This window comes from Rhinopithecus roxellana, chromosome 13, assembly GCF_007565055.1.
Source record: "Rhinopithecus roxellana isolate Shanxi Qingling chromosome 13, ASM756505v1, whole genome shotgun sequence".
NCBI classification, from domain to species: Eukaryota; Metazoa; Chordata; class Mammalia; order Primates; family Cercopithecidae; genus Rhinopithecus; species Rhinopithecus roxellana.
This window is the reverse complement of record NC_044561.1, coordinates 83,147,045-83,173,491: the sequence shown is the minus strand read 5'-3', so window position 1 is coordinate 83,173,491 and position 26,447 is coordinate 83,147,045. Positions and strand designations below refer to the sequence as shown.

The window sequence follows — 26,447 nt, the reverse complement described above, 5'->3', positions numbered from 1 at the left end:
AGAGAAATGCAAATCAAAACCACAATGAGATACCATCTCACGGTCAGTTAGAAAGGCAATCATTAAAAAGTCAGGAAACAACAGATGCTGGAGAGGATGTGGAGAAATAGGAAAGCTTTTACACTGTTGGTGGGAGTGTAAATTAGTTCAACCATTGTGGAAGACAGTGTGGCAATTCCTCAAGGATCTAGAACTAGAAATACCATTTGACCCAGCCATCCCATTACTGGGTATATACCCAAAGGATTATAAGTCATTCTACTATAAAGACACATGCACACGTATATTTATTACAGCACCATTCACAATAGCAAAGACTTGGAACCAACCCAAATATCCTTTAATAATAGACTGGATAAAGAAAATGTGGCACATATACACCATGGAATACTGTGCAGCCATGAAAAAAGATGAGTTTATGTCCTTTGCAGGGACATGGATGAAGCTGGAAATCACCATTCTCAGCAAACTATCACAAGAACAAAACACCAAACACCACATGTTCTCACTCATGAGTGGGAGTTAAACAATGAGAACACAGGGAGGGGAACATCACACACCGGGGCCTGTCAGAGTGGGGGTTAGGGGAGGGATGACATTAGGAGAAATACCTAATGTAGTTGACGGGTTGATGGGTACAGCAAACCAACATGGCACATTTGTACCTATGTAACAAACCTGTATGTTCTGCACTTGTATCCCAGAACTTAAAGTATAATAAATAAAAAATAAAATAAAATAAAAATAAAGCTCAGAGCAGGAAAACTAATATGCTTTGACAGGAACCAGTCCACATTATTTTAATGGGTTGTTTACTGGGTGATAAATTAGGAAACTTTTTGTGATGATGTAAACATTGATTTATGTGTGGAGGGGGTGGATATGATTCAAAGGTGTATTTATTTTCTAAAATTAGTTAAATTGTACCCACAAAATCATTTCACTGCATGTAAATTATACCACATTAAAATATTATAAAAAATTGTATAACATCTGACTGTAAAAAAAGAAAATAAGTTTTGGCTATACTGGGAAAATTTCCTAAGCAGTTGAATAAATGAGGCATTGCTCCAATGAAAAGAGCTCTGATTTCCATTTTGTATGAAATACCTGTATGTGTGTGTGTATGTGTATTAATAGGGCTCCTTCGGTTTGGATTTGGCTTATTACAAAGAAGAGTTTAAAATCCAACATTTGAAAGTATGCCTTCTCAGCCGGGCACGGTGGCTCATGCCTGTAATCCCAGCACTTTGGGAGGCTGAGGCGGGTGGATCATGAAGTCAAGAGATTGAGACCACAGAGCGAGACTCCGTCTCAAAAACAATAATTAAAAAAAAAAAAAAAAAAAAGACAGAGAGAGATTGAGACCATCCTGGCCAACATGGTGAAACCTTGTCTCTACTAAAAATACAAAAATTAGCAGGACGTGGTGACAGGCACCTGTAGTCGCAGCTACTCGGGAGGCTGAGGCGGGAGAATCGCTTGAACCCCAGAGGGGGAGGTTGTGGTGAGCCGAGATCGCGCCACTGCACTCCAGCCTGGGTGACAGAGCAACACTCTGTCAAAAATATATATATGGTTGTGTGTGTGTGTGTGTGTGTGTGTGTGTGTGTGTGTATATCCTCTTCTTTCCCTTTGTTCCCATGGTGATTTTTATCTGTGCTATGGAGGACCTAGTGGCTAAGGGGTAATAAGAAGTAAAAATTATATACATAAAAAGATAATGCTACAAAAGTTACTTTTTACAGTCAGCTATTTGTAAACTGTAGTGCATTTTCCCATTGAAACAAAGTAATTCATGACTGGCTTCCCAGGCCAACCCACAAAGGCATATTGAATCTTTAATGTCTATGTGGTATATAGTATTGTGCTAATTGTACTATAGGACCCAACTGCCATCCTGAGGTTCCTATGGATAAATGCATTTTGTTAGAATTGGATTCCAGGAGCACATTGTTCTTTGCTTCCCTGAGGGGATGGTGGCTGCACTGTCCCAAATTCTTGCCCACTTTTTCCTCCCTACCATCGCCACTACCGTCAGAGCTGACATGTATGGCGTCTGGTGCATTTTCTCATCTGGTTTAGAGGGAGCACTCTCAGCTTGAGACCATAGGTCATGACTCTGGGAGTTTGGGGCAGAGGAGCCCAAAAGACCAAGAGCTGGAGGGAGATGATAGAGGTACATGGAAGTGAAGGATTCAGTGAGAAGTTTTGGGGCTGCATCCCCGTGCTAAAGAGCCCTGTGTGGATACTGTATTCTAGGAACCTGGGACAGTCTACTGCCTCCTTTCCTTGATAGCCAGTGCTTGTGTGGGCCCCCTGGACCAGGAGCAGCCCTGTTTCATTCCCCTGTGGCTGAGGAGTGTGATCATATGTGGCTGCTGTGTCTTCCTCTGAGAAGGGACAGTGGCTGCAGGCACTGAGATTGATATCCCCAGCACAGTGTTTCCCAAAGAGGTCCATACATTTGGTGGTACCCAGGGGGATTTCACTTGCTACATGCAGGAAAAAATTTTGTTTTAAATGTTACATCTTTATTTTTATAGTTACCTTCTTCTTCTTCTTCTTTTTTTTTTTTTTCTTTTGAGACAGAGTCTTGCTCTGTCACCAGACTGCAGTGCAGTGGCGTGATCTTGGCTCGCTGCAACCTCCACCTCCTGGGTTCAAGCCATTCTCCTGCCTCAGCCTCCCGAGTAGCTGGGACTGCAGGCGTGTGCCATCACTCCCAGCTAATGTTTGTATTTTTAGTAGAGGTGGGGTTTCACCGTGTTGGCCAGAGTGGTCTCGATCTCTTGACCTTGTGATCTACCTGCCTCAGCCTTCAGAAGTGCTGGGATTACAGGCTTGAGCCACCGCGCCCGGCCTTTACCTTCTATTTATAGCAAGAGATACTGGTTTTCCATTTATGGTAGTGATGTATATTTCCTATTAAAACTTTAAGCCCAAAGTAAATTGATTTAAAGAAAAAAGTACAGGAAGTGCCTGTGTGTGAGAGACTGCTATTTGGTGAACTGCTCTAGTAAAAGGGCACACTGTCAAGTGAGATAAAGCAGGCTACAAATAGTATAGGTTGTGGGATTCCATTTTTTATTTATTTATTATTATTATTTTTGAGATGGAGTCTCGCTCTGTTGTCCAGGCTGGAGTGCAATGGTGCGACCTCGGCTCACTGCAGCCTCTGCCTGCTGGGTTCAAGCGATTCTCTGCCTCAGCCTCCCGAGTAGCTGGGATTACAGGCGTGTACCACGACACCCGGCTAATTTTTGTATTTTTAGTCGAGATGGGTTTTCACCATGTTGGCCGGGCTGTCTTGAACTCCTGGCCTCAAGTAATCTGCCCACCTTGGCCTCCCAAAATGCTGGGATTACAGGTGTGAGCCACTGTGCCTGGCCAGATTCCAGTTTTAAAAACACACGATGTGCATTTCAACATATAGTTACCCTCATGAAAAGATAAGTCTGGAGAGACAGAAACCAAAGTATTGACAGTAGTTGGTTATCTGTGGAAGGTGGGATTAAAACTGATTTTCCAAATTATTTTTTTCTCTTCTTGCTTAGATTTTCTCATTCTTTCTGCACTGACAGTGTATTCCTTCTGTGATAAAAACATGGCTGGAAAGCCCATGTCACTTTCTGTCCTCTTGTCATCTCCTCTTCGCCTCTTCCTCCAGTTACATGCTTGCTTCTTCCTGTTCTCCTCAAGAAGGAACATGGGTAACTGCTGCCTTCTTTGTGTTTTGAGTGACTGTTTAACTATTTCTTCCTCCAACTTAAGATGCCAGTAGATTTTATTTCACTAAGAAAGTAAAAAATACATTTAAATTTATGCACAAATGGTTCTTGGGATGGTAAACTATATGCTGCCTTTAAGTGCCTTTAAGTCTTGCTGCTTTGATGGGCCACAAGACAGGGTAGCAGTTGGGAGGGATTGTCAAGATAGTCCCTCTGAGACAACCACCAGAATAAGACTGGAAGGCCTGCTTCTCCTTTCTTCGCTTTATTAACTCACTGGGTTACCTTAGCTTAAGCAAGACCCCTGAGAGTCCCCATTTCTGCAGCTGGGTCAGACGATAATCCAGATTCCCAGATTCCATATGAATGAATCAGTAAGCCCAGGGACATGGACTCACAGTTTGGAGGAATTGCTTGAGAATGCTAACTGAGATGGAGCTAAACTGTTAGCTTTACCACTGTGTATAGGTGACCCATTCATCCGAGTTTGCCCAGGACTTTCATTTTTTTAAGCCATAAAAGTCTTATATCTTGGGCACTCCCAGTCCTGGGCAAAGAGGGACACTTGGCCACCCTAACTGCAGATGTTTAGGTCAAACACAGTGGTATTGGCAACATGGAGAGGATAGGGAAAACTGTGTAGTCAAATATCTTCCTAGCCAATCTCCAAGGGAAAGATAGTAGATACTCAATATCATAAATGTAATACCTTTCTCATGAAATGCCATTTTGAATACAAGTTTAGTTGACAGCACCACTTGTCCTGAACGATGTACCCCAAAGTGGCTGCAATATCACTCCCACCTTTTCCAAACATTATCAGCCCTCATGCAATGGCTGCTGAGCTCCAGTAGCCAGAGGGGAAAAAATGATATGTCCTCACCTCACTGTTTGTAATCTTATTCATGTTTGCAATTTTAATCATTTCTGCAGAGAAAAGGCAAACCTTGCTGTTACCCTCTGCAATGACAAGGAGGAGATCATGGCCCAGGCCACCTTCCTGGACTACCCCAACTGGAATGTTGCCAAGCAGGACGACTGGGTGTCAGTGTTCCGGGAGCTCGACAGTGACATCCCATGCACAGTAAGAAATCACATACAATGCTTATTAGAACACCCTGAATCTTGAGGGGGAGTCCTGTTTTGTAATTATGTCTTTCCAAGTTTTGGACTGAACAGTGTATGACATCAGGACACTTAAAAGTGAAGGTAGCTGGTGGGGAGGTAAAGGGCTGAGAGTAGTGCCAGAAGGGATAGGAAAGGGCAGGGAGTTGCCAAGTTGGCTAGCTGCTGGCAAGGCCTGGATCATGCTCCACTAATGAGGGCAGGGGAGGAATTAGTGCAAGTGTCAAACGTGTGCTTCCAGGTCTCATGTTGTTCTCCAGGTGTCAGTGTCCAAGGTCATTGATATGTTAGGAGAGCACCTGCCATCTACACACTTGCCCTTGTAATCATGACAGCAGAGCCTCAGACTTCTGTCACATTCTATAATTTTCAAAATGCCCTCGTGAACCTTGGCTTATGTAATGTCTTCTAGCTGCCGGCACATGACAACTTGTTGGCCAACAGAAGCTAGGTTAGTGGTTCCCAGGAGTCTGGCCGGGTACCTGGTGCCAAATCCTGAGCTTTCCCTACATGCAACCTGCCGGAGCCAGGCTACAGACAGGCCCCGGTTTTTGTGGAGTGCCAGAGGCTGCAATTCTGGGCAGCACCTTTGCCTTATGGTGGAATTCTGCAGCATGTCCCCAGAGCCCTCATGTCAGAAGAAAAGGGAATGCCAAATGAGTGTGTGGGTGAATTCACCCCCCGTACACGTGTGTAAATGTGCACACATACACCCACCCCTAAGCAAATTATTCAGCATTTATTTCACTAGATGGTGCCTTCCCCTCATCTTTTGTGCTCTCTCCTACCCTGCCACCCTGTATACCCAAGGACTGTTGTCAGAAAAATTATCCCAAACTTGGAAATAGACCAAAAAGATTATTTCAGTCCAATGCTTGCACCTTTGGTTGACTAGCCTGTTTTACAATAGTGTAGGAATGGCGATTAGCCTGTAGATTTTTGTCCATTAGGATGTAAAGAATTCCTGTCTGGAAAGAGGCAACCTCAAAGGTTATGGTTTATTATGGTTATGGATGTGACCTATTTGGTATCTAATGCGGCAATTTTATTCTTTCCTTTTCCTAGTAAATCACCTGAAGTATCCAGCTCTTCAAATGCAAAGAATCATTTTTATCATCTCACTGGTTGCCTCATTAATTGATAAGTTGAAGTTGAATAAACCTCTGATAGATGTTTGTTTTATATTTGCATTAGGGTTATGATTTTACCTTTCTGAAAATTATAAATTAACACTCTTACTCATAAACACATGTCGCTTTTGTTTCTTTTCAAACTATCTTCTATGACAGCATAGAGCTGGGCTGTCCAACGTAGTTGCCACCAGCTTTATGTAACTAATGAACACTTGAAATGTAGCTAGTCTGAATTGAGGTGTTCCATAAGTATGAAATATGCCAGATTTCAAATACTTAGTAGAAAACAAAGAGTGTATAATATCTCATTAATGATTTTTATAATGATTGCTGGTTAAAATGGTACTATTTTGAATATATTAGGTTAAATATTAAATTAAATATTAAACATTAATTCACCTTTTATTCTTTTTTAATGTGTCTACTAGAAAATTTGAAATGACATTTGTGGCTTGCATTACTTTTCTGTTGGATGTCACCAGTATATAGAGTCTTAAGGTTTAATGTAATACCTATCCCAGGGGTATTTGCAGCTGAAGTAATGATTTTTATCTTAAAGCTAAAGAATAAATCTTGCATTGTAATATTTATGATGGAAGAGAGAATTTGGGAGACAAATCAAGCAAATAATAAGCCATGTGCTCCTGAGGCTAGTCCTATTCAGAATGTAAGGCAGATGTTGAGTGAGATTATTGTGGGATTAAATGAGTGAATACACAGCAAGTGCTTAAAATCATGTCGTCGTCATCGTTATCTGGACTTTTGGGGTTTGTATTGTTTGCCTTTTGGGAGTTTTCAAGCTCATGAATCAAAACATGGTTTTCCTCTTGCGCTTTTAGGGACCATACAATTCTTTCCGAGTGCTTCTGAGTCACACACCATCCAACAGAAATGGGGGAAAGGCACACAGAAGTGCCATTGGTCCCACAAAGCTGTCTAGAAAGTTACTCAAAAAACAAGAAACCCAGGCAGCACCCGTGCTGTCCTGATATAGGTGCCAGCACTACCCTTGCCAGTCAACCAGTCCACATCTGCACTATTTCCAGAATTTGAAGATTTGTTCATAAGCACAGAGGTACCGAGTTGAGTGGACCAATGTGTGGATGTTTGAACCACTTACTCATTATTTAGGCCACTTTAAAAATCTGCAGAAGGAAGAGACAAAGCTCTTTTAAAACTTGGAAGATTTAACTGGAAAGTCATGTTAGAATCTTACTACTGTGAGTTTTCAGCTCCCAGGTTTTCTGGATCCCAAGAGTAATATTTGATTCTGACTCTGGGAATGTTGAACAAAACAAGCCAATGGATTCTGAACGTGGCATCTGCCTTCCATTTTTCAAATTCATAAGAGAATCTCTCCCTCCTGTCACATGAATAGAGCAGCAGCTGCTGACTCAAGAGCGCCGGGAAAAGGGTGATTGTCTTTCACTTGGCATAGACACCCCTGAGGACAAGACTACTGAGTTAATAATCGATTTCACTCCCCTGCAGGCTCTTCCCTGCCCACAGCTCATTCGTGAGGGCTGGAGGAAGGGCGGGCGCTCCGGACTCATTTACAATCCCTGTTTCCTTGAATAATTCTGAGCGAGGAGGACAGAAGGCGGCAAACAGAGTCAGTGAGACAGCTCAAATGCCGCCTGGGTGTTGCATCACTTAGACATAAAATATCAGCCATAAATGCCGGGCTGTTCTGTGTCTGTGGATGCCCCAAAACCCTCCTCCAACCCTGCTCTGACCTAGCCCGAATGCTGACTCAGCCTTTAATCTGTGTTCTCTTTTCTTCTGCAGCCCCTGAATACGTTGTTCATGCACCTCTTTGTGGCTGTGGATGAGTATTCTGTTGGCTGTTGCAAAGAGATTCTTCGGTGAGTGGATGGGGCGGTGCAGTGGTGAACATGAAAGAGACTGTGTGGATAGTTTTGAAATAGTTTTTAAAAGACATGAAATTCTTTGGGACGTTTAATTTGGTTGTAATTTGTGGCTATATTAAAATATTTACTTTGAATAGCAATAATATTTCGGAAAGAAGATAATTCTTTGAATCTATTGTCCATTCTGCACGCTGATATCATTTGAGGCACACTGGTAGTACAGTAATTTAAAGAAATGGATTTGGGGTGAGGGGAGTAGGAGAAGAGTTAAGTGTCACAAGCTTGGACAGTTCTAAAAACTGCTTTTCTTCATCTTATCCTTAGAAATGTTTATTAACATGACAGACTTCAAAGCATCCTGAATAATAGGATGCATGGAAAATGACCAGCAGGGCTACCGAGTCATGGCGATGTGTCTCTGACAGCCTCTGACAGCCTGCACAGACATTTGGGGGTGGTGACCGCAGCTTTCAAGTCACTTTGTAATGTCACACCAGACCGTCCAGATGCCAGGTCAAAGGTTAATATTAGCAGAAATCTGGTGTGCCATATGAACATGGCACCCTTTATTCTCTCTGCCTCCATGGGACAGATCGAAAAGGGGCCCTTTAGAACCCAAGGAAAAGTAGAGAAGAAAAAGAAATTGCCTTGAGGCTGTCCTTGCCATTGCAGGTGGGGAACAAAGGAGCCCATGTGGATTTAGGAGCACCTCACCTTTTTAGCGACAACATTTGTCTTCATAAAGTGCCAGCTGATGGGATTGCTTTGTTATTAACACCAGCCCACCCTCTCTTTCCTCACCAGAACCGTGTATAAGGTAGTGCCAGAGCTGCATTTCATATTTCTCATCGTGCCGTCCTACATGAGCCTAGGTAAGGCCCGCCCAACCACCTCTGGTCCCCAGTAGCAAACACTGAAAATTCACTCCCAGAATGGTGCTTTGGGGAATGAGAAATAAGAATGGTCTCCAGATCCTGAATGTATCATGTGCATATTTGATTAGAACAATTAAAGCACAATTTAGAATGGAAACTACATTTTGTTCTGACATCCCAAATTTATTTCTTGATAAATAAGGACATGTTTCTTTATCTCTGTGATTTAGGCTCAACTCTCGTAACTGTTTTTGACCAAGTGGGGAACATTCCATGTCTGACATATGAGGAAGACTTTGCAGTGCATATATGTCACAGGCACAGCCACTATCCTCAGCTGCACATTCGCAAAGCCAGGTACAGTTGGAGTCATGCCTTGTGTGACCTAAGCTTGCTTCACTGGGACAGTCATCTTCCCAAGACTCTTTAAACTACCAATGCTAAGTGACCATTGCTTAGATAAAAATTTTTTACAATACCCATAAACATTACTTCATTTGGATATCTTTACAGTTCCCCTTAATGACATTTGCAGGACTATCTGATGATACTCATTTCGTTCTATGTGGCTATAACATTGTGCATTGACTCCTTAGGGGTTTCTGAAAACATACAATCCTAGGTCCCACACCAGTAAGATAACTTCCAAATAAAACAAGCTTGAAAATGAACCTGCCTATTCAGTTTTCCTGGTAAAACCCAACTATTTTCTGACATTCAGTGAGTGAGGATGCTGTTGACCCCAAAGAGGGGTTTTCCAAGTTGAAGGTCTCTACCATCAGGTGCCCCAAGTTCAGCAGTTTTAGGGAGATGGCTGTGGCAGTGTTTTCCAAAGATGGCTGCCATACCACCTTTCACCCCGCAGGCTCTTATTTGATGTGACCTTGCCACTCCTCCCTTCAAGCCTTGGGGGTTCCATCCTCTCTTCCTGGAGCTGGGTGGGTTGTGACTACTTTGACCAGTAGACCATGGCCAAAGGGGTGCTCTGGGACTTGTGAGGCTGGAAAGCTTCTGCCTGGCACTCTCAGGATGCTTGTTCTGGAGGAAGCCAGCTGTATGTAAGAAGTCTGGAGAAGCCACGTGTGCACAAGGGAGGGGTGGTTGACAGCCCCAGCTGGGCTCCTGCTGACAGTTAGCTTCCACTGCCCACTGTGTGAGCGAGCCATTGTGGACGCCCAGCCCAGGAGAGCCCCATATATCTACAGCACAGCTGACCTCTGATTGGAGCCACATGAAAGACCCAAGTGAGGATGCCCAGCTGAGCCCTGCCAGAGTTCTGACTCACACAACCATGAGCAATGTAAAGTAGCTGTTAGAAATAAGAGTGCATTATGAAATCATCTCACAGGGGTGGTTGCTTGGCTTATCAGTGAAGAATAAATTGTATCTTTTAGGATCAGCCATTGCTGTGTTTGAGGAATGCTGACTTTCTTTAGAAAAGTATTTTAAAAACTTTATAAAAGTAAGAGCCTGTCATTTACCAGGCATGTAGCAGTAGTATGGCATTGTTGTTAAGAGTTTGCAATGCTGGCGTCAGATAGATGTGGATTCTGATCTTGGCTCTCCTGCTTACCAGGTGGGTTAACTTACAAAAGGAAAGTGGCCTCTGTGGGGGTAAGTTCCCTCTGTCAGTGGGTGTAAGCCTATTGTCTACAGCACAAGATTGTGATGATTGTGAGCTAATGAATGTCAAGCACATAGCACACTTCCTGCCACATGTAAGGGCCCAGGAAATATTAAATATTATTATGACAAAGGGCCTTAGAGTTAAGTGGTGGGGAGAGACTCACTTCAGTTAACTGTCACGTTGGTAGCTGAGAAGCAGGGTGCACAGAGAGAGATGAAGACAGCTTCATTACAACCTCTCCCCCGCCCCAAAAAAAAAACCTCTAATTGTCCATCCATCAGTAAATGTTGTTTACTCTTATAAACTGTGGTACATCTATACAGTGGATGCTACTCAGCAATTCAATGGAATGAACCGTTTACATATAGTAGCGTGAATCAATCTCGGAAGGTTTATGCTGAGTGAAGGCAGACTTAGAAACAAAAAGTATATACAGTACTGCTGATTACACTTTTATGATGTACAAAATGGGTGAAAAGCATCCATAGAGATAGGAATCAGATGGAGATAGAAACCAAGATCATGGAGATCATGACACGGGCTGGAATTCTAGCAGCGACAGGTCACAGAGATCCAGGTTGTTGACAAAAAGAGTCAAACTCGGTAAAATGTTTGAAGAGATTTATTCTGAGCCAAATACAAGTGACCAGGGCTTTGCGACAGCCGCACGAGGTCCTGAGAACTTATGCCTGAAGGTTTTATACATTTTGGGGAGATACAAGACACAAATCAGTAGACACAAGATGTGCATTGGTTCAGTCTGGAAAGACAGGACAACTCAAAGCAGGGAAGGGCCTTCCAGGTCATAGGCAGATTCAAAGATTTTCTGATTGGCAGTTGGTTGAAAGGGTTTATCTAAAGACCTGGAATCAATACCAGGGAGTGTCTGGGTTAAGACAGGGGTTGTGGAGACCAAGGTTCTTATTGTGTCGATGAGGCCTCTAGGTAGCAGGCTTCAGAGAGAATAGATTGTAAATATTTTTTATCGAACTTAAAAATATGCCTGACTCTTAGTTAATTCTCTCTTGGATCAGGAAAAAATGCCTGGAAAGGGAAGGGGATTCACCACAGAATGCAGAATTTTCCCAGAAGAGACAGCTTTACAGGGCCTTTTCAAAATATGTCAAAGAAATATATTTTGGGGTAAAATACTTCAGTTTATTTCAGGGTCTGCCCTGCTGTCATGTTGGTATCTTAATCCTACAAAGAGTCTGTTCTGTCATTCTTAAGGTCTCTGTTTTCATGTTAATCCTGGTCAGCTGTGCCTTAATGGCAAAGGGAAAGTATAATGAGGCATGACCGACCACCCATTCCCATCATGGGCTGAACTGGTATTTCAGGTTTATGTTGGAATACCCTTGGCTGAGAGGAGGAGTCCATTCAATTGGTTTGGGGGGCTTAGAATTTTATTTTTGGTTTACATGGTGGGGAAAGGATCAGGTCAGGTGCATAGATACAGAGAGACATGTTAGAGAGTAGGACTTGGTTACAGTTGGATGGGGGAGTTGAGGGATGAGGAGTTAATGGTAATTCAGGGTTTTCAAGTTTAGGGGAAATGGTGATTTTATTAACTGAAAGTAGAAATAATAGATTTAAATGGACAGGAGAAGGTTGGAAATCGAAATAGAGGGAAAAGCCAAGTTTGAGATACACATTTGTGAGTTGTCAGTTTGTCGATAAGTGGGGAGATCATGAAAATGAAGGAGATTGTCTTGTTGAGGGGGAGATTGTACTGTGAAAAAGCATAGGACCAACCAGGGCAGAACTTTGAAAAATGAAAACAAGCTATGAATAATAAGAAAGAAAACTAGAAGAGAGGGAGAGGAATATAGAAGAAATTAAGACTCAAAAAGTGGCAAAAGATGCAGGGAAATGAAATTATTTGAGTAAAAGAGAAGCCATTAGATTTGGCAATTTAAAAGGCACAGATAGGATGAATAAAACTGATACTTCCAGCCAAACTGACCAAGAAAAAAGACAAATTGCCAGTTTCAGGAATGAAAGAGGTGATATCACTACAGATCCTACAGGGATTAAAAGATTAATACGGGGACACTACAAATAACTCAATGTCAATAAATCCAACAATTTAGATAAAAATGGGCCAATTCCTTGAAAAACACAAATTACCAAAACTCATTTAAGAAAAAATAGATAACTTGGATGCTTCCATATCTATTAAAGAAAAATCAGAAGAACTTTGGATGAGAGGGAGGGGGCCCTCCTGCCCAGACATTGGCCTCTTCCCAACCCACAGCCTGATTCGCTCTTTTTCTCCTTTTTCTCTGCCTGGCGACAGAGCGAGACTGTCTAAAAAAAAAGAAGAAGAAGAAGAAAAAAAGAGTTTCCCCATCTGTTAGGTCAAAATAGTATTTTGTTGCTTTAAATTGCATTTGTCTAAATGTGTGAGAGTTTGAGTGCCTTTTATAGGTTCCATTTTAAATGAATAAAATACTTGAATCTAAAGTAATTTCCAGTTAAGCTAACATCCTACTGGATGATTAAACATGTTCCTACAAAGTAGGCAATTCTAGACAATTTCAAAGGATTAGGCAGGGGATAGATATGAGTTAGTTACAACTGACAGAAGCAAATTTCTGAAAGTATTTTCTTAAGTTTTAGTCAGGATACCCGATTTTTATCTTGGGAATTATCATTTTCTGGAGGTATGTAGGGCTTAAGTACTTTCAACTTAGTTATTCAGCAAGGCATTATCGTAATAGAAAACTTGTATATAAATCCAACACTGAAAATGACATGTATAGAAACAACCCATCCAAAAATTCCCTATTCCTTTCACTTTTTAGTAAGGTATTGTCTGTGAATTTACTCTCTAATACCCTACTTGTCACTCAGGATGCAGGGTGCAGGAGAAAAGGTGTGGGATGTGCTCAGCCCAGTGCCTGGCTCACAGTAAGCATTTAGTAACAGATGGTTGTGGCTTGGTCTCCCTTTCTCCCTCCTTTCCTTCCCCGCTTCCTCCTTCTCTTCCTTTCTTCTCTTGAAAACTTGAGTGCTATGGACTATGACCTTCAGTGGACAAGGCTCACAAAACTTGAAGTAAACCTGGATACCTTAACCTGAGGTCTTGCACATACGCCCCCGATGGTGTGCCCACAGAAAATCTGACAGAAGCAAAGCACAAGAGGAATGATAGCGAAGAGGTGACAGTGGATACTTTGCAGTGAGGAAGGGATGTTTGTAAGAAGATAAATGGACAGTAGGGAATTCATGTGGAAATGAATTGTATGACAGTGCCTTTGCCTGCAGAAGGTAGAGAGGTGTGGCACATTTTAGAAAGCCCTCGATCCACATGTTCAGATTCAAGTTTTGATACTTGCAGGCACAGGATTTCATGTATCTGGAGAATGCAGTTGTGTGGACTACCTCCCTCCTTAACAACGCTAGAAAAATGGAGACTTTACAGAAGTCAAACAGGCATGGCTGTGTGGCTCTTAGGCCACCTCCTTTCTCTTATTTCCCTCACATGTTTTTTGACATCCGTTGCAACGATAGTTACTTGCACTGATAGTTAATGGTGAAGAATACAATTCTTTTTTTTTTTTTTTTTTTTTTTTTTTTTGAGATGGAGTCTCATTCTGTCGCCAAAGAACACAATTCTTTTTTTTTTTTTTTTTTTTTTTTTGAGACGGAGTCTCGCTGTTGCCCAGGCTGGAGTGCAGTGGCGCGATCTCCGCTCACTGCAAGCTCCCCCTCCCAGGTTCAGGGCATTCTCCTGCCTCAGCCTCCTGAGTAGCTGAGATTACAGGTGCCCGCCACCACGCCCGGCTAGTTTTTGTGTTTTTTAGTAGAGACGGGGTTTCACCCTGTTAGCCAAGATGGTCTCGATCTCCTGACCTGTGATCTGCCCGTCTCGGCCTTCCAAAGTGCTGGGATTACAGGCGTGAGCCACTGCACCCCGCCCACAATTCTTAAGACACTGAACCAGTGAAGGGTTTGGGGATGTAATTATCCTTCGGCCATTTGGCTAGTGACACATTCAAAACCAATGAATTAACGCTGTAATCCCCTGTCCCGTTTCTTTGATTTATGCATGTGGAAAATTATGCTGTAATCTGCCTGTCTACTCAGACAGTAATTAATGAAGTTACTGTTTTGTACTTTTCATACTATCTGAAATAAAGCACGGCTACTTCTGGACATACCTTTAAAATCTGCAGTGGGCTTAATTAATCATCCATGGTGGATTTGAGATGTTTAGATTTAGAAACTATTGGCATGCTCTTTTTCTGGGGGGAAACCTGTCTTTTTCAAGGCCGCCTGGGGCTGGGAGGAGACTTGGCCAAGGAAAGGATTATGTGCTTTCAAACAGTGTTGTGAAATAACTAAAGTTTCCTTAGTGGAGTATTGCTTCTTTGTTGATAACAATGGTTGATTAAATTTGCTCAACCTTGTTGCTTTTTAAAATAGATGAAAAATCACTAATCATCAGAGAAATGCAAATTAAACCGTAATGAGATACTGCCTTACTCCTGCAAGAATGGCCACAATTTGAAAGTCAAAAACCAACAGATTCTGGTATGGATGTGGTGAAAAGGAACACTTTTACACTGCTGGTGGGAATGTAAATTAGTACAATCACTATGGAAAACAGTATGGAGATTCCTTAAAGAGCTAAAAGTAGAGCTACCACTCGATCCAGCAATCCCACTACTGGGAATCTACCCAAAGGAAAATAAGTCATTATATGAAAAAGATACATGCACACACATGCTTATAGCAGCACAATTTACAATTGCAAGGATATGAAACCAACCTAAGTGCCCATCAACCAATGAGTGAATAAATAAAATATGATATTTATACCCCATGGAATACTACTCAGCCATAAAAATGAACAAAATAGTGTCTTTTATAGCACCTTGGATGAAGCTGAAGGCCATTATTCTAAGTGAAGTAACTCAGGAATGGAAAACCAAATACCGTATGTTCTCACTTGTAAGTGGGAGCTAAGCTATGAGGACACAAAGGCATACAGAGTGACATAGTGGACTGTGGGTACTGGGAAGGGGGAGGTTGGGAGGGGGTGAGTAATAAAAATCCAACCTATTGGGTATAGGGTACACTGCTCAGGTGATGGGTGCACTAAAATCTCAGAATTCACTATTAAGGAACTCATCCATGTAACTAAAAACCACCCGTATTCCCAAAACTATTGAAATTAGAAAATAAAATAGATGAAAAAAACATTCTTTAAGATTTAAGACTGGTGGTTTGTAATTACAAAGTTTTAACTCTTAAGACAATCATTTTCGTGAAGCATTTGATAGTCTCATGTCATGCTTTTTAGAAATCCACTTAAACTTGACTTCTGAGCAATTTCATATGAATAAACATTCTGATGTTTGTTGTGAATATCCTAAAGCATTCCAAAAGAAGGGGTAGAGCAATGACAGATTTTCCCCAACAATCTTCATGAGTAAGATTGGTAAGTGACCCAGTAAGTAGACCTTGGTTGACGATCCAGCTGGAGCCATACTATCCCAGGATGGACGTTTAGATCAGATGTGCTTTGAAAAGCACATGACAAATTTGAGCTTAAAACCCTTCATAATTTTTAAAATCACGACATTTTCCAAGGACTAGAAGCTGAATGACTCCAAAACCCATTTTGAAGTTCTACAGCACGAATACTGTATGGGGTTTAGAAATGATAGATTTGATTTTCTTAAAGAAGACCACTAGAGGTCACAAGAGATCTTAGAAAGAAAAAAGGTGCTTGGTTTTGCATACCTGAAGTCAAAGAACAATCTAGTTGGTGCTGATCTTAGGTTCTCCTACCCCACACTGAGACAGTGTTCATGGTAAAGAGTTGGCGTAACTAGAACACACTGCATTCTCTAGCACTACCACTAAATTAGATTTTCTGTGACTTTTTTTCTTTTTTCACTGGTTTCTTAAAATACACACACGGGTTTGAAGAAATATATTGATGGCGTTTAAAGTGACAACAGAATTCCTTTTACAACTGTACCTTTTAAAGTCCAGCTAGTGAAATGCAAATCCTCTCTGGATATGGAGACTATCATCAGACAGGAACGAGGAGGCTGTGCCAGGATTCTGGATGCAGAGGTGCATCCAGAAGAGGTGGCCTGCTGCTGCTGCTGTCACTCCAGTCCTTAAGTGTGAGCTTTCCATGTGTGCATTCGCAGTGGCTTCTGTGCTTGCAGGGAAGTGATGCATACCTCTCAGACTCGAGGGAAGCAGGCCTGCAGGTTTTCCTCTGAAACCGTAATCATGTAGTGCAGCAGCCAGACCGTGGAGGCAATGAAGCAATCTCAGGATCTGCGTGTCACCCAGAGACCCATCAGGCTGCAAGGGAGAGCTCTGCATGGCCTAGACGTCGTGGTGCTCCTAGCAAGCCCAGCTGACCGACCGGTGGAAGTGCTGAGGGAGTTTGTCCTCACTTCTCCCCAGCTCCCAGGAAGCCAGTGAGAGCTACCGGCTCATTACTAGCTGTGGACTTAGAAGACATCCATTTCCCAAGTAGGCTGTCCTGGAGAGGTGGTCGATTTTCTTAAAGTGTGGGTTCAACTCCATTTCACATGGCACAGTTTTCAGAGTCTGATGGAAATCTGGGTGTCTGAGAGATTGATAAGTCTTTATGAGGTCGACCGTTTGTTTCCTCCAGAGAAGTTAAAATAAAATATTGTATAATTGATGACATTAACAAGCACATTGCTGCCCCCTCCAAGTCACATTCTGAATGGAAGATATAAAGTAACTTTGCTTTTCACTCAGAGAATTGTACTATTTCCATTGCACTCTGTGTTGATCTATAAACTCTGCGTCGTCATCACCACTGGAACGCTGTGCGGCATGTCGACGCCAGGGCACGTGGCGCTGCCGCACCAAATTCACAGTGGCTCTTCTTACATCCTGACTTTGACAGGCAGCGCTCATTGCCTCAGAACACTCACGTTGAAACATTTGACTACATGGGTTGTTTTCCATAGCTGGGGTGTTTTGTTTCTGTGGGGCTGGACTTTGTCATATGCCATTTGAGACTATGTGAGGCTGATGTCATACTTTATCATTAGCACTCGGGCTGATGCAAGATCATAAATTATCAATTACCCCAAGGAATGCATTTAGCAGAACAAGTTCCTCTTTATCCATTTTGGGGAAGGGCTTAAGAGAGAGCCTCTTCAGAACTCCAAGATTTGGATGTTTTTCTGTTTTTCCCAGAAGAATTCGTGTTGAGGTATGATTATGGATAACTTTGTTAATGGGCTGCTCGGTTTCATGAGCAGGCCTAGGGCTCTGGGTCTCCTGGAACCTTTATTCCTGATGTTTATAGCTGTAGAGTAATATTTTTGTGTCCATCGTATAAATAAAAGCCTATGGTGCACAGTTGATTGTGTGTGATTGCTGTCTTCATTCACTTACAATGATTAGGTTATTGAATTATTTTTCCATTATTTAAAATGTCTGTTAATAAATATTGATGCAACCTTTTATTTTTGGCAAAATGTTTGAAAATGGATTTGTTGACTACTCTCTCCTAGAATTTTTTACAGATTATTTTTAGCCAATATCATCAAGGACTCTTCTTACAGAGAAAAGCCACCACCTCTTATTAGCAACACCCTTTTGGCAGGTTAAGTGGGGAAGTGAGTTGTTCCTGGAAGGCAGCAGAATGTTCTAGGCTTTTTCTGCCAAAGTTCTGAGGGTTCATGTGGAGAACAAACACTTGCTAAGGACTTACTGTGCCCCAGAGAGCAGGCTTTAATGCGTCATTTGGATCTTGCAGCTATTCTTGTCCCTACCTGTTTTTTGTACATGAGAAAACCAAGGCTTAGCATTGAAGTGACTTTGCCAGTTTCTTAGTAGAATCAGAAGGCTAAGCAGAGGGGCTATGATGCCACCAGCATGGAACCATAGGTTCAGACTGCCCAGATGCTGCCCCTTGGGCATAAAAATTCTGCCCTTCACTGCTGTCACTGTAAATAGGACCGTTGACAAGGTCTCAGCACAAGGTACGGGCCCGGTTCACGTTGGCTATTGCTGTTGGGCTACATGCTACAGAACTGCTACAGAATTCCTTCTGTGTCCCTAAAGAACATTTTCCCTGGTTGGGAAGATGCTACACCTTGGCTATAAGAATTAGTACCAGAACTGGACAATATATATCCAGTGATGATCCCATCATTGGGTTCCTGGGAAAGGAGATTGGGAGAGAAGAGTCACTGGAGGGTGTAGGGTGGAGATGAGCTTTGGGGATGCTGGAATTGGGGATGGGCAAGGGGGTCAGAGCGCTGGCTGGGAATAGAGGTGGGAAGGAGGGAAGATCGTGAAGTCTCCTTCTAGAGACAATAAGTGAATCAACTCGTGTCATTATTGGTGACTAGGGTGGAAAGATGGAGGCAAAGAATTTTGTGCCCATCCCAGAAACAGTGGGGAGCTTGCAAAAGTGGAGTTTTTCAAAACTAATTTCAACTTTTATTTTAGATTTAGTGGGTACATGTGTAGGTTTGTTACCTGGGTATGTTGCATGATGCTGAGGTTTGGGGTACAATTGATCCCATCACCCAGGTACTGAGCATAGTACTCAACAGTTTTTCAACCCATACCCTGCTCCTTCTCTCCCCTCCCTAGAAGTGCCCAGTGTCTATTGTTACCATCTTTATGTCCATGAGTGCCCATTGTTTAGCTCCTACTTATGAGTGAGAACATGCAGTATTTGTTTTTTTTTTTTGCTCCTGCGTTAATTCCCTTAGGGTAATGACCTTCAGCTGCAACCATGTTGCTGCGAAGGACATGATTTCATTATTTCTTATGGCTGCATGGAAAAGTTTTAAAGTAAGATGAAGAAAGCAGGGTTTTAAGAAGATTAGTGATGGTGGATGGAATGACAGAGTTTCTCCTTACAGTAGTCAATGGGAAGTGAGTGCAGTGATTCAAGCTTCTGTAGTAAGAAACTCTCTCATTCCACCCACTGACTGTAGAAGTTCTGCAGTTCTTTTTAGTTTCTCCTACCTAAGTAATAATGATAATAACAATAACATTGCACATGATCTTTTTAAACATTTGCTATTTTTATGACAGATGCACACATAGTAACATAGAGAGGTAAAGTACCCAAGGTCACAGGTGGGCAGAAGCAGGATCCAGACACAGACAGCCTGGCTCCCCTGCTCAGGCTGTGACCACTATGCTGTATCATTTTATTTCTAATATTTTCAAGAGCACCATAAGACTTAATGCATTTATGGTGGTCCCTCAGTCCCCTGGGCCACAGGTGACCACTGATAATGCTCAGTGATCACATGCAGAAAGAGATGGACAAGTGGTCAAGGCCTTCCTTTGGTAAATTATTGCAGGGCTGAAATAGCTTGAAAAATGACTGCAGCATCAGTAGTACAGTCATACCCATTCAGAAAACGGTTGACATTTGTTTCTGGCTCCCTGATTTAGCCTCATCACTAGAAATTCCTGCTGATGCCCTTGCATGTTGGAATAAGACTGTTTGGTGGTGATGACATCAGGTCCAGGTTGACAGTTTAAGAAAACAAAGGATCTGGTTGCCTGGATAATGACCCTTTGCTGTCTCTCCTTCCAGAGAGTTTTGACTAGAGGTGTATTAGTCCATTCTTCCACTGCTGTAAGGACATACCTGAGACTGGGCTATTTATAAAGGAAAGAGGTTTAATTGACTCACAGTTCCGCAGCGCTGGGGAGGCCTCAGGAAACTTACAATCATGGTGGAAGGGGAAGCAAACGTGTCTTTCTTCACAAGGCAGCAGGAAAGAAGAATGAGAGCCGAGTGAAAGGGGAGACTCCTTCTAAAACCATCATATCTCGTGAGAACCTTCTCACTATCACGAGAATAGCATGGGGGAAACTGCCCCCATGATTCAATTGCCTCCCACCAGGTCCCTTCTATGACATGTGGGGATTATGGGAACTACAGTTCAGGATGAGATTTGGGTGGGGACACAGCCAAACCGTATCGAGAGGTTAACAAGAAGATTCAACCTGAGGAGTCATGGTGATGGTCCCTTCCATCCTGAGTTCTCATCTTCTGTGTGTGTGTTTTCCTCCTTGTACCATGGTCTTGTTGGCTGGCTCCCTCCTTACCTCTGAAGTTTTATAGACCAGAGACCTGGTTTTTCAACTGTATAGTTGTTCCATCAAGATACTTACTGTTTTTAATGAAAAACCAGCATCATTTCAACCATTATACTTGTGTCCACAGAGGCAAAGGTTTCATCCTGGGAGCAGGGTGAAGATTTTCATCCAGAGTGCATGGGGTCATCCAGTTTAAAGAATTTACACTTAGGGAGTACACCTGTGGCAGGATCAGGGGATTCGTTCCTGCAGGGGCAGGAGGAGTGGTGGCAGGGCTGGCTGGATGATAACCTCTAACCTCTGACCCCTAGCCGAGGACTCCCCCCTCTCAACTCTTTTGCTTCCTGCTGCAAATTTTCAAAGGAAGAGTCTAAATAAAGGAGGATTTTTGAAGTGCATCGTCAGCTTAGCAGAGTGTGAAGGCAGAGCTTAAGTCACTAGACCAGAGCTCATATCACGGCTCTGCTACCAACTATTTCTGTCATCTTAGGCAAAGCATTTCCTCATCCCCATGGGCCTTGCTCTCCTCCCTCTGCAAAGTGAAAATGGCAGTGCCACCCTCCTGGGATCGCTATGAGAAACACAGTAGCAGAAATCATCCGGATAAAGCCCTGAGCTTTATATCTATATACTGATCACTCAGTAGATGGAGCTCCTATTAATGTCAAAGAGAACATATTAGAAGACAAAATGGGATGATGAAGATGGTAGCATGGTAAAGCTCTGGGGGGAGGAAATAGACATTAGTAGCCAAAGCAGATATACTAGAAAAAAATAACACAAAGCTGAAACATTTTTACAGGAAGAGTATCCGAAAAAAAAAAGTATAAGAACATCCCAGACAGGTAAAAAATAGCACTAAATTTACCCAAGAATGTGCTAAAAAGAAAAAAGGAGTGTTAAATCCTGCGGCAAGATGGAACACAGGAGCCAGCCTCCCCAAGTTGCAATAAATCTGGTTCTTGTCCCCACTCACCGCCGCCCCCCGTCCCCAACTAGTTGTCAAGGTCTCTGTAAAGGGTCCTGAGCATGGAAGCAGAGTGGATGTCCCCAGGAGGGTGAGCAGTGCTCCATCACCTCACCAGCCTTCCCCTCCATGGCAAGTGCAGAGACATCTCAGGAATAAAGGATTCCATGGGCCAGTGTTTGAAAAATGAATAAACAAGGTTAAATATTCTTTACTGTAGTGCTTCTCAGAGTCTTTAATATGTAACTGTGAAGCAGGAAGAGACTTATACAGGTTATTGTTTTAGGCACTGGAATTATTTGGGCTGGGAGGATGCTCGGGACAATATCATAGTGGTGTTTCTTAGAACATCCTTGGGAAGTGCTGCCCCTAGTCTCTTGTCCCTTGGCCCATGACAAGTGCTTCCCTGCATCCCACACCCACACATGCCAACTGTGTTCCCTCTGCCTGCAATGTTCTGCTTCTAGGTTTCAACATAGCTTCCTCCCTTTCTCTTCATTCTGCTCTCAGCTCAGATGACCCTCCTCACAGAGGTCCTCCCTGACCACTTGACCCTCTCACTCTCTATCCCAAAGCATGTATCATTATTTGAAATGTTTAGAATTGTCTAAATTGGTTACATCTTTATTGTCTGTTTCTCCTATTAGAAGGGAAGTTCAGGCCAGGCACGGTGGCTCACGCTTGTAATCCCAGCACTCTGGGAGGCTGAGGCGGGCAGATCACGAGGTCAGGAGATAGAGACCATCCTGGCCAACATGGTGAAACCCTATCTCTACTAAAAATACAAAAATTAGCTGGGTGTGGTGGTGCGCACCTGTAGTCCCAGCTACTCAGGAGGCTGAGGCAGGAGAATCGCTTGAACCCGGGAGGCGGAGGTTGCAATGAGCCGAGATTGCGCCACTGCACTCGAGCCTGGAAACAGAGTTAGACTCCCTCTCAAAAAAAGAAAAAAAATGGCCGGGCGCGGTGGCTCAAGCCTGTAATCCCAGCACTTTGGGAGGCCGAGACGGGCGGATCACGAGGTCAGGAGATCGAGACCATCCTGGCTAACACGGTGAAACCCCATCTCTACTAAAAATACAAAAAACTAGCCGGGCGAGGTGGCGGCGCCTGTAGTCCCAGCTACTTGGGAGGCTGAGGCAGGAGAATGGCGTGAACCCGGGAGGCGGAGCTTGCAGTGAGCTGAGATCTGGCCACTGCACTCCAGCCTGGGTGACAGAGCGAGACTCCGTCTCAAAAAAAAAAAAAAAAAAAAGGAAGAAAAGTTGATATCATGAGTGTTGCTGTAGCCCCCAGCACTTAGAACAGGGTCTGGCACATAGTTGGTGCCCCGTTGAAGGAAAAAAATGAGTGAACGAACACTGAACTTCAGCCTTTCTATTAAACAGGGTGGAAGACCATGACGATCTCATGCCAATATTTATGCGCTATGACACAATTCTGAAGGAAACTTACGGTGAATACTTCCTGGCCGAACTAATAGAGGCCCAAGATGAAGAGAATCATGCCGTTGTGTGTGAGGTTAGTGACTGATCCATGTGGGGACACACTTAGTGAGAGGAAGGAGGGATGTGAGTGGTGTTGCTCTTGTGTTGCTGGGCACCCCTGGAGCTGCCATTGTCTCCCTGGCCACCCCGGCCCTCCCACTGCCCTTCCAGGTGGTGCGCCAGGCCAGCTTCCTCCCCTAGGTTACTGACTTTAGGCTGTCTTTTGCGAGGTCCTTCCAGATGCCCAAGGTGCTGTAGATTCTTGCCTTGTTCCTAGAGTGAGAGGGAATGGAAAAGACCGCCCAGGGGTGCATAGGGGGATTTCTGAGAATCCCCAAATCTCAGACTTCGGAAGTCACAAACCAGCGTTCTGTTGGCAGATGGATTTTGTTTGAGTTGGAGAGGTGTTTTTTTTAACGTTTTGTTTTGACATAGTTTCACACTTAAAGAAAGTTTATAACTACCCAGATTCCCCAAATGTTATCATCCAGCCCCATTTGTTTTATTCTCTTGTTCATCCTTTCTAATTCCCCACCCCCCTCTTTCTCTCTCGCTGGCATTCTCTCTCTCTCATGTAATTCTGAACCATTTGAGAGTAAGTTGCATACATGATGCCCCTTTACCTCTAAGTATTTCAATGTATATTTCCTAAAAACAAGGACTCTCTCTTAGATAACTGCAATACAATGATCAAAGCCAAGTAATTATGATTCCTATAATTCTTTTATTTTTTTATTTTTTTGAGATGGAGCCTTGCTCTGTCACCCAGACTGGAGTGCACTGTCATGATCTCGGCTTACTGCAACCTCTGCCTCTTGGGTTCAAGCGATTGTCCTGCTTTAGCCTCCCAAGTAGCTGGGATTACAGGTGTGTGCCACCACGCCCAGCTAACTTTTATATTTTTAGTAGAGATGGGGTTTCACCATGTTGGCCAGGCTGACCTGAGGTGAACTCCTGACCTCAGGTGATCTGTCTGCCTTGGCCTCCCAAAGTGATGGGTTACAGGAGTGAGCCACTGCACCCAACTAGTTCCTGCAATTCTTTTCTCTAATCTACAGACTTTATTCAGATTTTTCTGACAGTCTCAGGAATGTCCTTTATGACAGAGGTAATTCCAGGCCATTCATTGCATTCAGGTGCTCTGTTTCTTCAGCCTTTTTAAATCTAGAACAATTCTCCAATCAGTCTTTATCTTCCATGACAATTACAGTTTTGAAGAGTACAGGTCAGACATTCTGTAGAATGTAGACATTTTGAATTTGTGCAATGTTTTCTCATGATTTGATTCAAGTTATATATGATTAAATATTTTTTAATTAGCAGCTAATGTAAAAATTATGAAAGTCTATATAATAATTGGAATTTCTAGCTTTTCTAAACAAATCAGAAGGCCCAGCCTATTGGGCCCAAAAGACAGCCCATACCCCCTAATTCATGGTTCTTCATCTACTCATTACTCATTATTTGTTAAAACTATAAGAGCTGTTTAAAGAGTATTACTTTTCTTGAAACTAGGAATGAAAAGTTCTCTTATTTGGTTGACATGAGCAGTTTGAGGCTTTGTTCTACATCAGTGGTTCTCAAACTTGGCACATATGTAAATCACTTGGGAGGCTTTTAACTATCCATATCATGCCAATGACTTGGATCCAGAATATATACAAAGAACTCTCACAACAATAGAAAAATAATCCACATAAAATGTGGGCAAATGAATTGAATAGACACTTTTCAAAAAAATGAATAAATAAAAGATACAATTGGCCAATAAGCACGTGAAAAGACATTCAACATCAATAGTCATTAAGGAAAGGCAAACCAAAATCACAGTAAGATACCACTTTACCTCCACTAGGAGAGTTAGAATCAAAAAGCAGGACAATAGCAGATGTTGGCAAGGATGTGGAGAAACTGGAACCCTCATTCATTGCTGGTAGGAATATAAAATGCCATGGCCATTTTGGAAAAAAGTCTGACATTTTCTCCAAAAGTTAAACATAAGAGTTACCATTTGACCCAGCAATTCCATACACAGAATTGAAAACACGTGTCTACACAAAGACTTGTATGCAAATGTTCATAGCAGCATTTTTCATAATAGCCAAAAAGTAGAGATAGGCCAAATATCTATCTACTGATGACTAGATAAACAAGTTGTGGCATATCCATACGAGGGAATAGTACTAGGAAATAGAAGAATGAAGCACTGATACACGCTACAGCATGTCGGAACCTTGAAAACGATGCTAAGGAAAAGAAGTCGGTCATAAAGACCACGTATTGTATGATGGCATTTAGATGAAAGCCTAGAATAGACACTTCTGTAGAGACAGAAGGTAGATTAGTGTCTGGAGGGAAAGGGGAAGGAGAAGTGACTAATATTGGGCATAGGCATCGGTTGGTGGGGGGATGAAAATGTTCTGGGATTAGATAGTGGTGATGAGTGTACAATTTTGTGAATATATTAAAAACCACTGAATTGTGTTTTTCTTTTCTTTTTTTTTTTTATTTTTTTTTTTGAGACAGAGTCTTGCTCTGTTGCCCAGGTTGGAGTGCAGTGGTGTGATCTTGGCTGACTGCAACCTCCACCTCCTGGGTTCAAGCGATTCTCCTGCCTCAGCCTCCCAAGTAGCTGGGATTACAGGTGCCTGCCACCACACTGGTTAATTTTTGTATTTTTAGTAGAGATGGGGTTTTACCATGTTGACCAGGCTGGTCTCAAACTTGGCCTCAAGTCATCTGCCCACCTTGGCCTCCAAAAGTGTTGGAATTACAGGTGTGAGCCACTGCACTAGGCCTGAATTGTGTATTTCTTAAAGGGTTGTTTTTATGGTAGTTGAATTTTATTAATTATATCCATTTTTAAAAATCCTGTTGTAGGGGTACCCTTGGGCCAATTAAATGAATCTTTTGGGGGTGAGACATAATCCATATATTTATTTTTAATTTTATACACAGGGTCTCACTATGTTGCCCAGACTTGTCTTAAACTGCAGTCCTCCTGCCTCAGCCTCCCAAAGTCCTGGGGTTGCAGGCATGAGCCACCATGCCTGGCCTCAATCTGAATTTTTAAAAATCTCCCCAGATGATTCCAATGTGCAGTCCAGGTGGTGAAACACTCATCTACATGAGGGTAAAACACACCTGGTGAGAATCACATGACTTTATAAACATGTGGGTATTAGTTTCTGAAGCTGACAATTGGCCCTGGAAATTAGATTCTGAAGTACTACATTGAAAGAATTTTTATTTATTTTTATTTTATTTTTTAAATGTTTATTTTATTTTCTCATATTTAGGTTTTGGCATGGTTTCTCAACTACCTGCTTTCACGTATTCTCATTTAGCCATTAGCCCCAGGCTACCAGGCTAGCCACAGAAGGGAGGGTTGGAAGCATTTGGGCCTAGCAGCACCGTTTGGAAAGCTTGTCTTTACACAACTAGACAGAAACTCCTGAGAAGTGAAATGATTCATACAGACCCCAGTAAGGATTTTCATGACCAGACTTTACTCATCAGGTTTAATCAGGTTCTTTGTT

General features: G+C 42.6%; 1 protein-coding gene across 2 annotated transcripts in view; it reads left to right on the top strand.

Moving 5' to 3' along the window:
* The window catches only part of CFAP61 (cilia and flagella associated protein 61), a 301,491-nt gene that overhangs the window by 14,651 nt on the left and 260,393 nt on the right, over positions 1–26,447 (top strand). For both annotated transcript variants that reach the window (XM_010369117.2, XM_030914334.1), the window contains exons 3-7: positions 4,665–4,815; positions 7,778–7,854; positions 8,665–8,732; positions 8,966–9,092; positions 22,810–22,942. In XM_010369117.2, the coding sequence (XP_010367419.1) occupies positions 4,665–4,815; positions 7,778–7,854; positions 8,665–8,732; positions 8,966–9,092; positions 22,810–22,942 (556 nt within the window). The remainder of the gene's footprint in view (positions 1–4,664; positions 4,816–7,777; positions 7,855–8,664; positions 8,733–8,965; positions 9,093–22,809; positions 22,943–26,447) is intronic.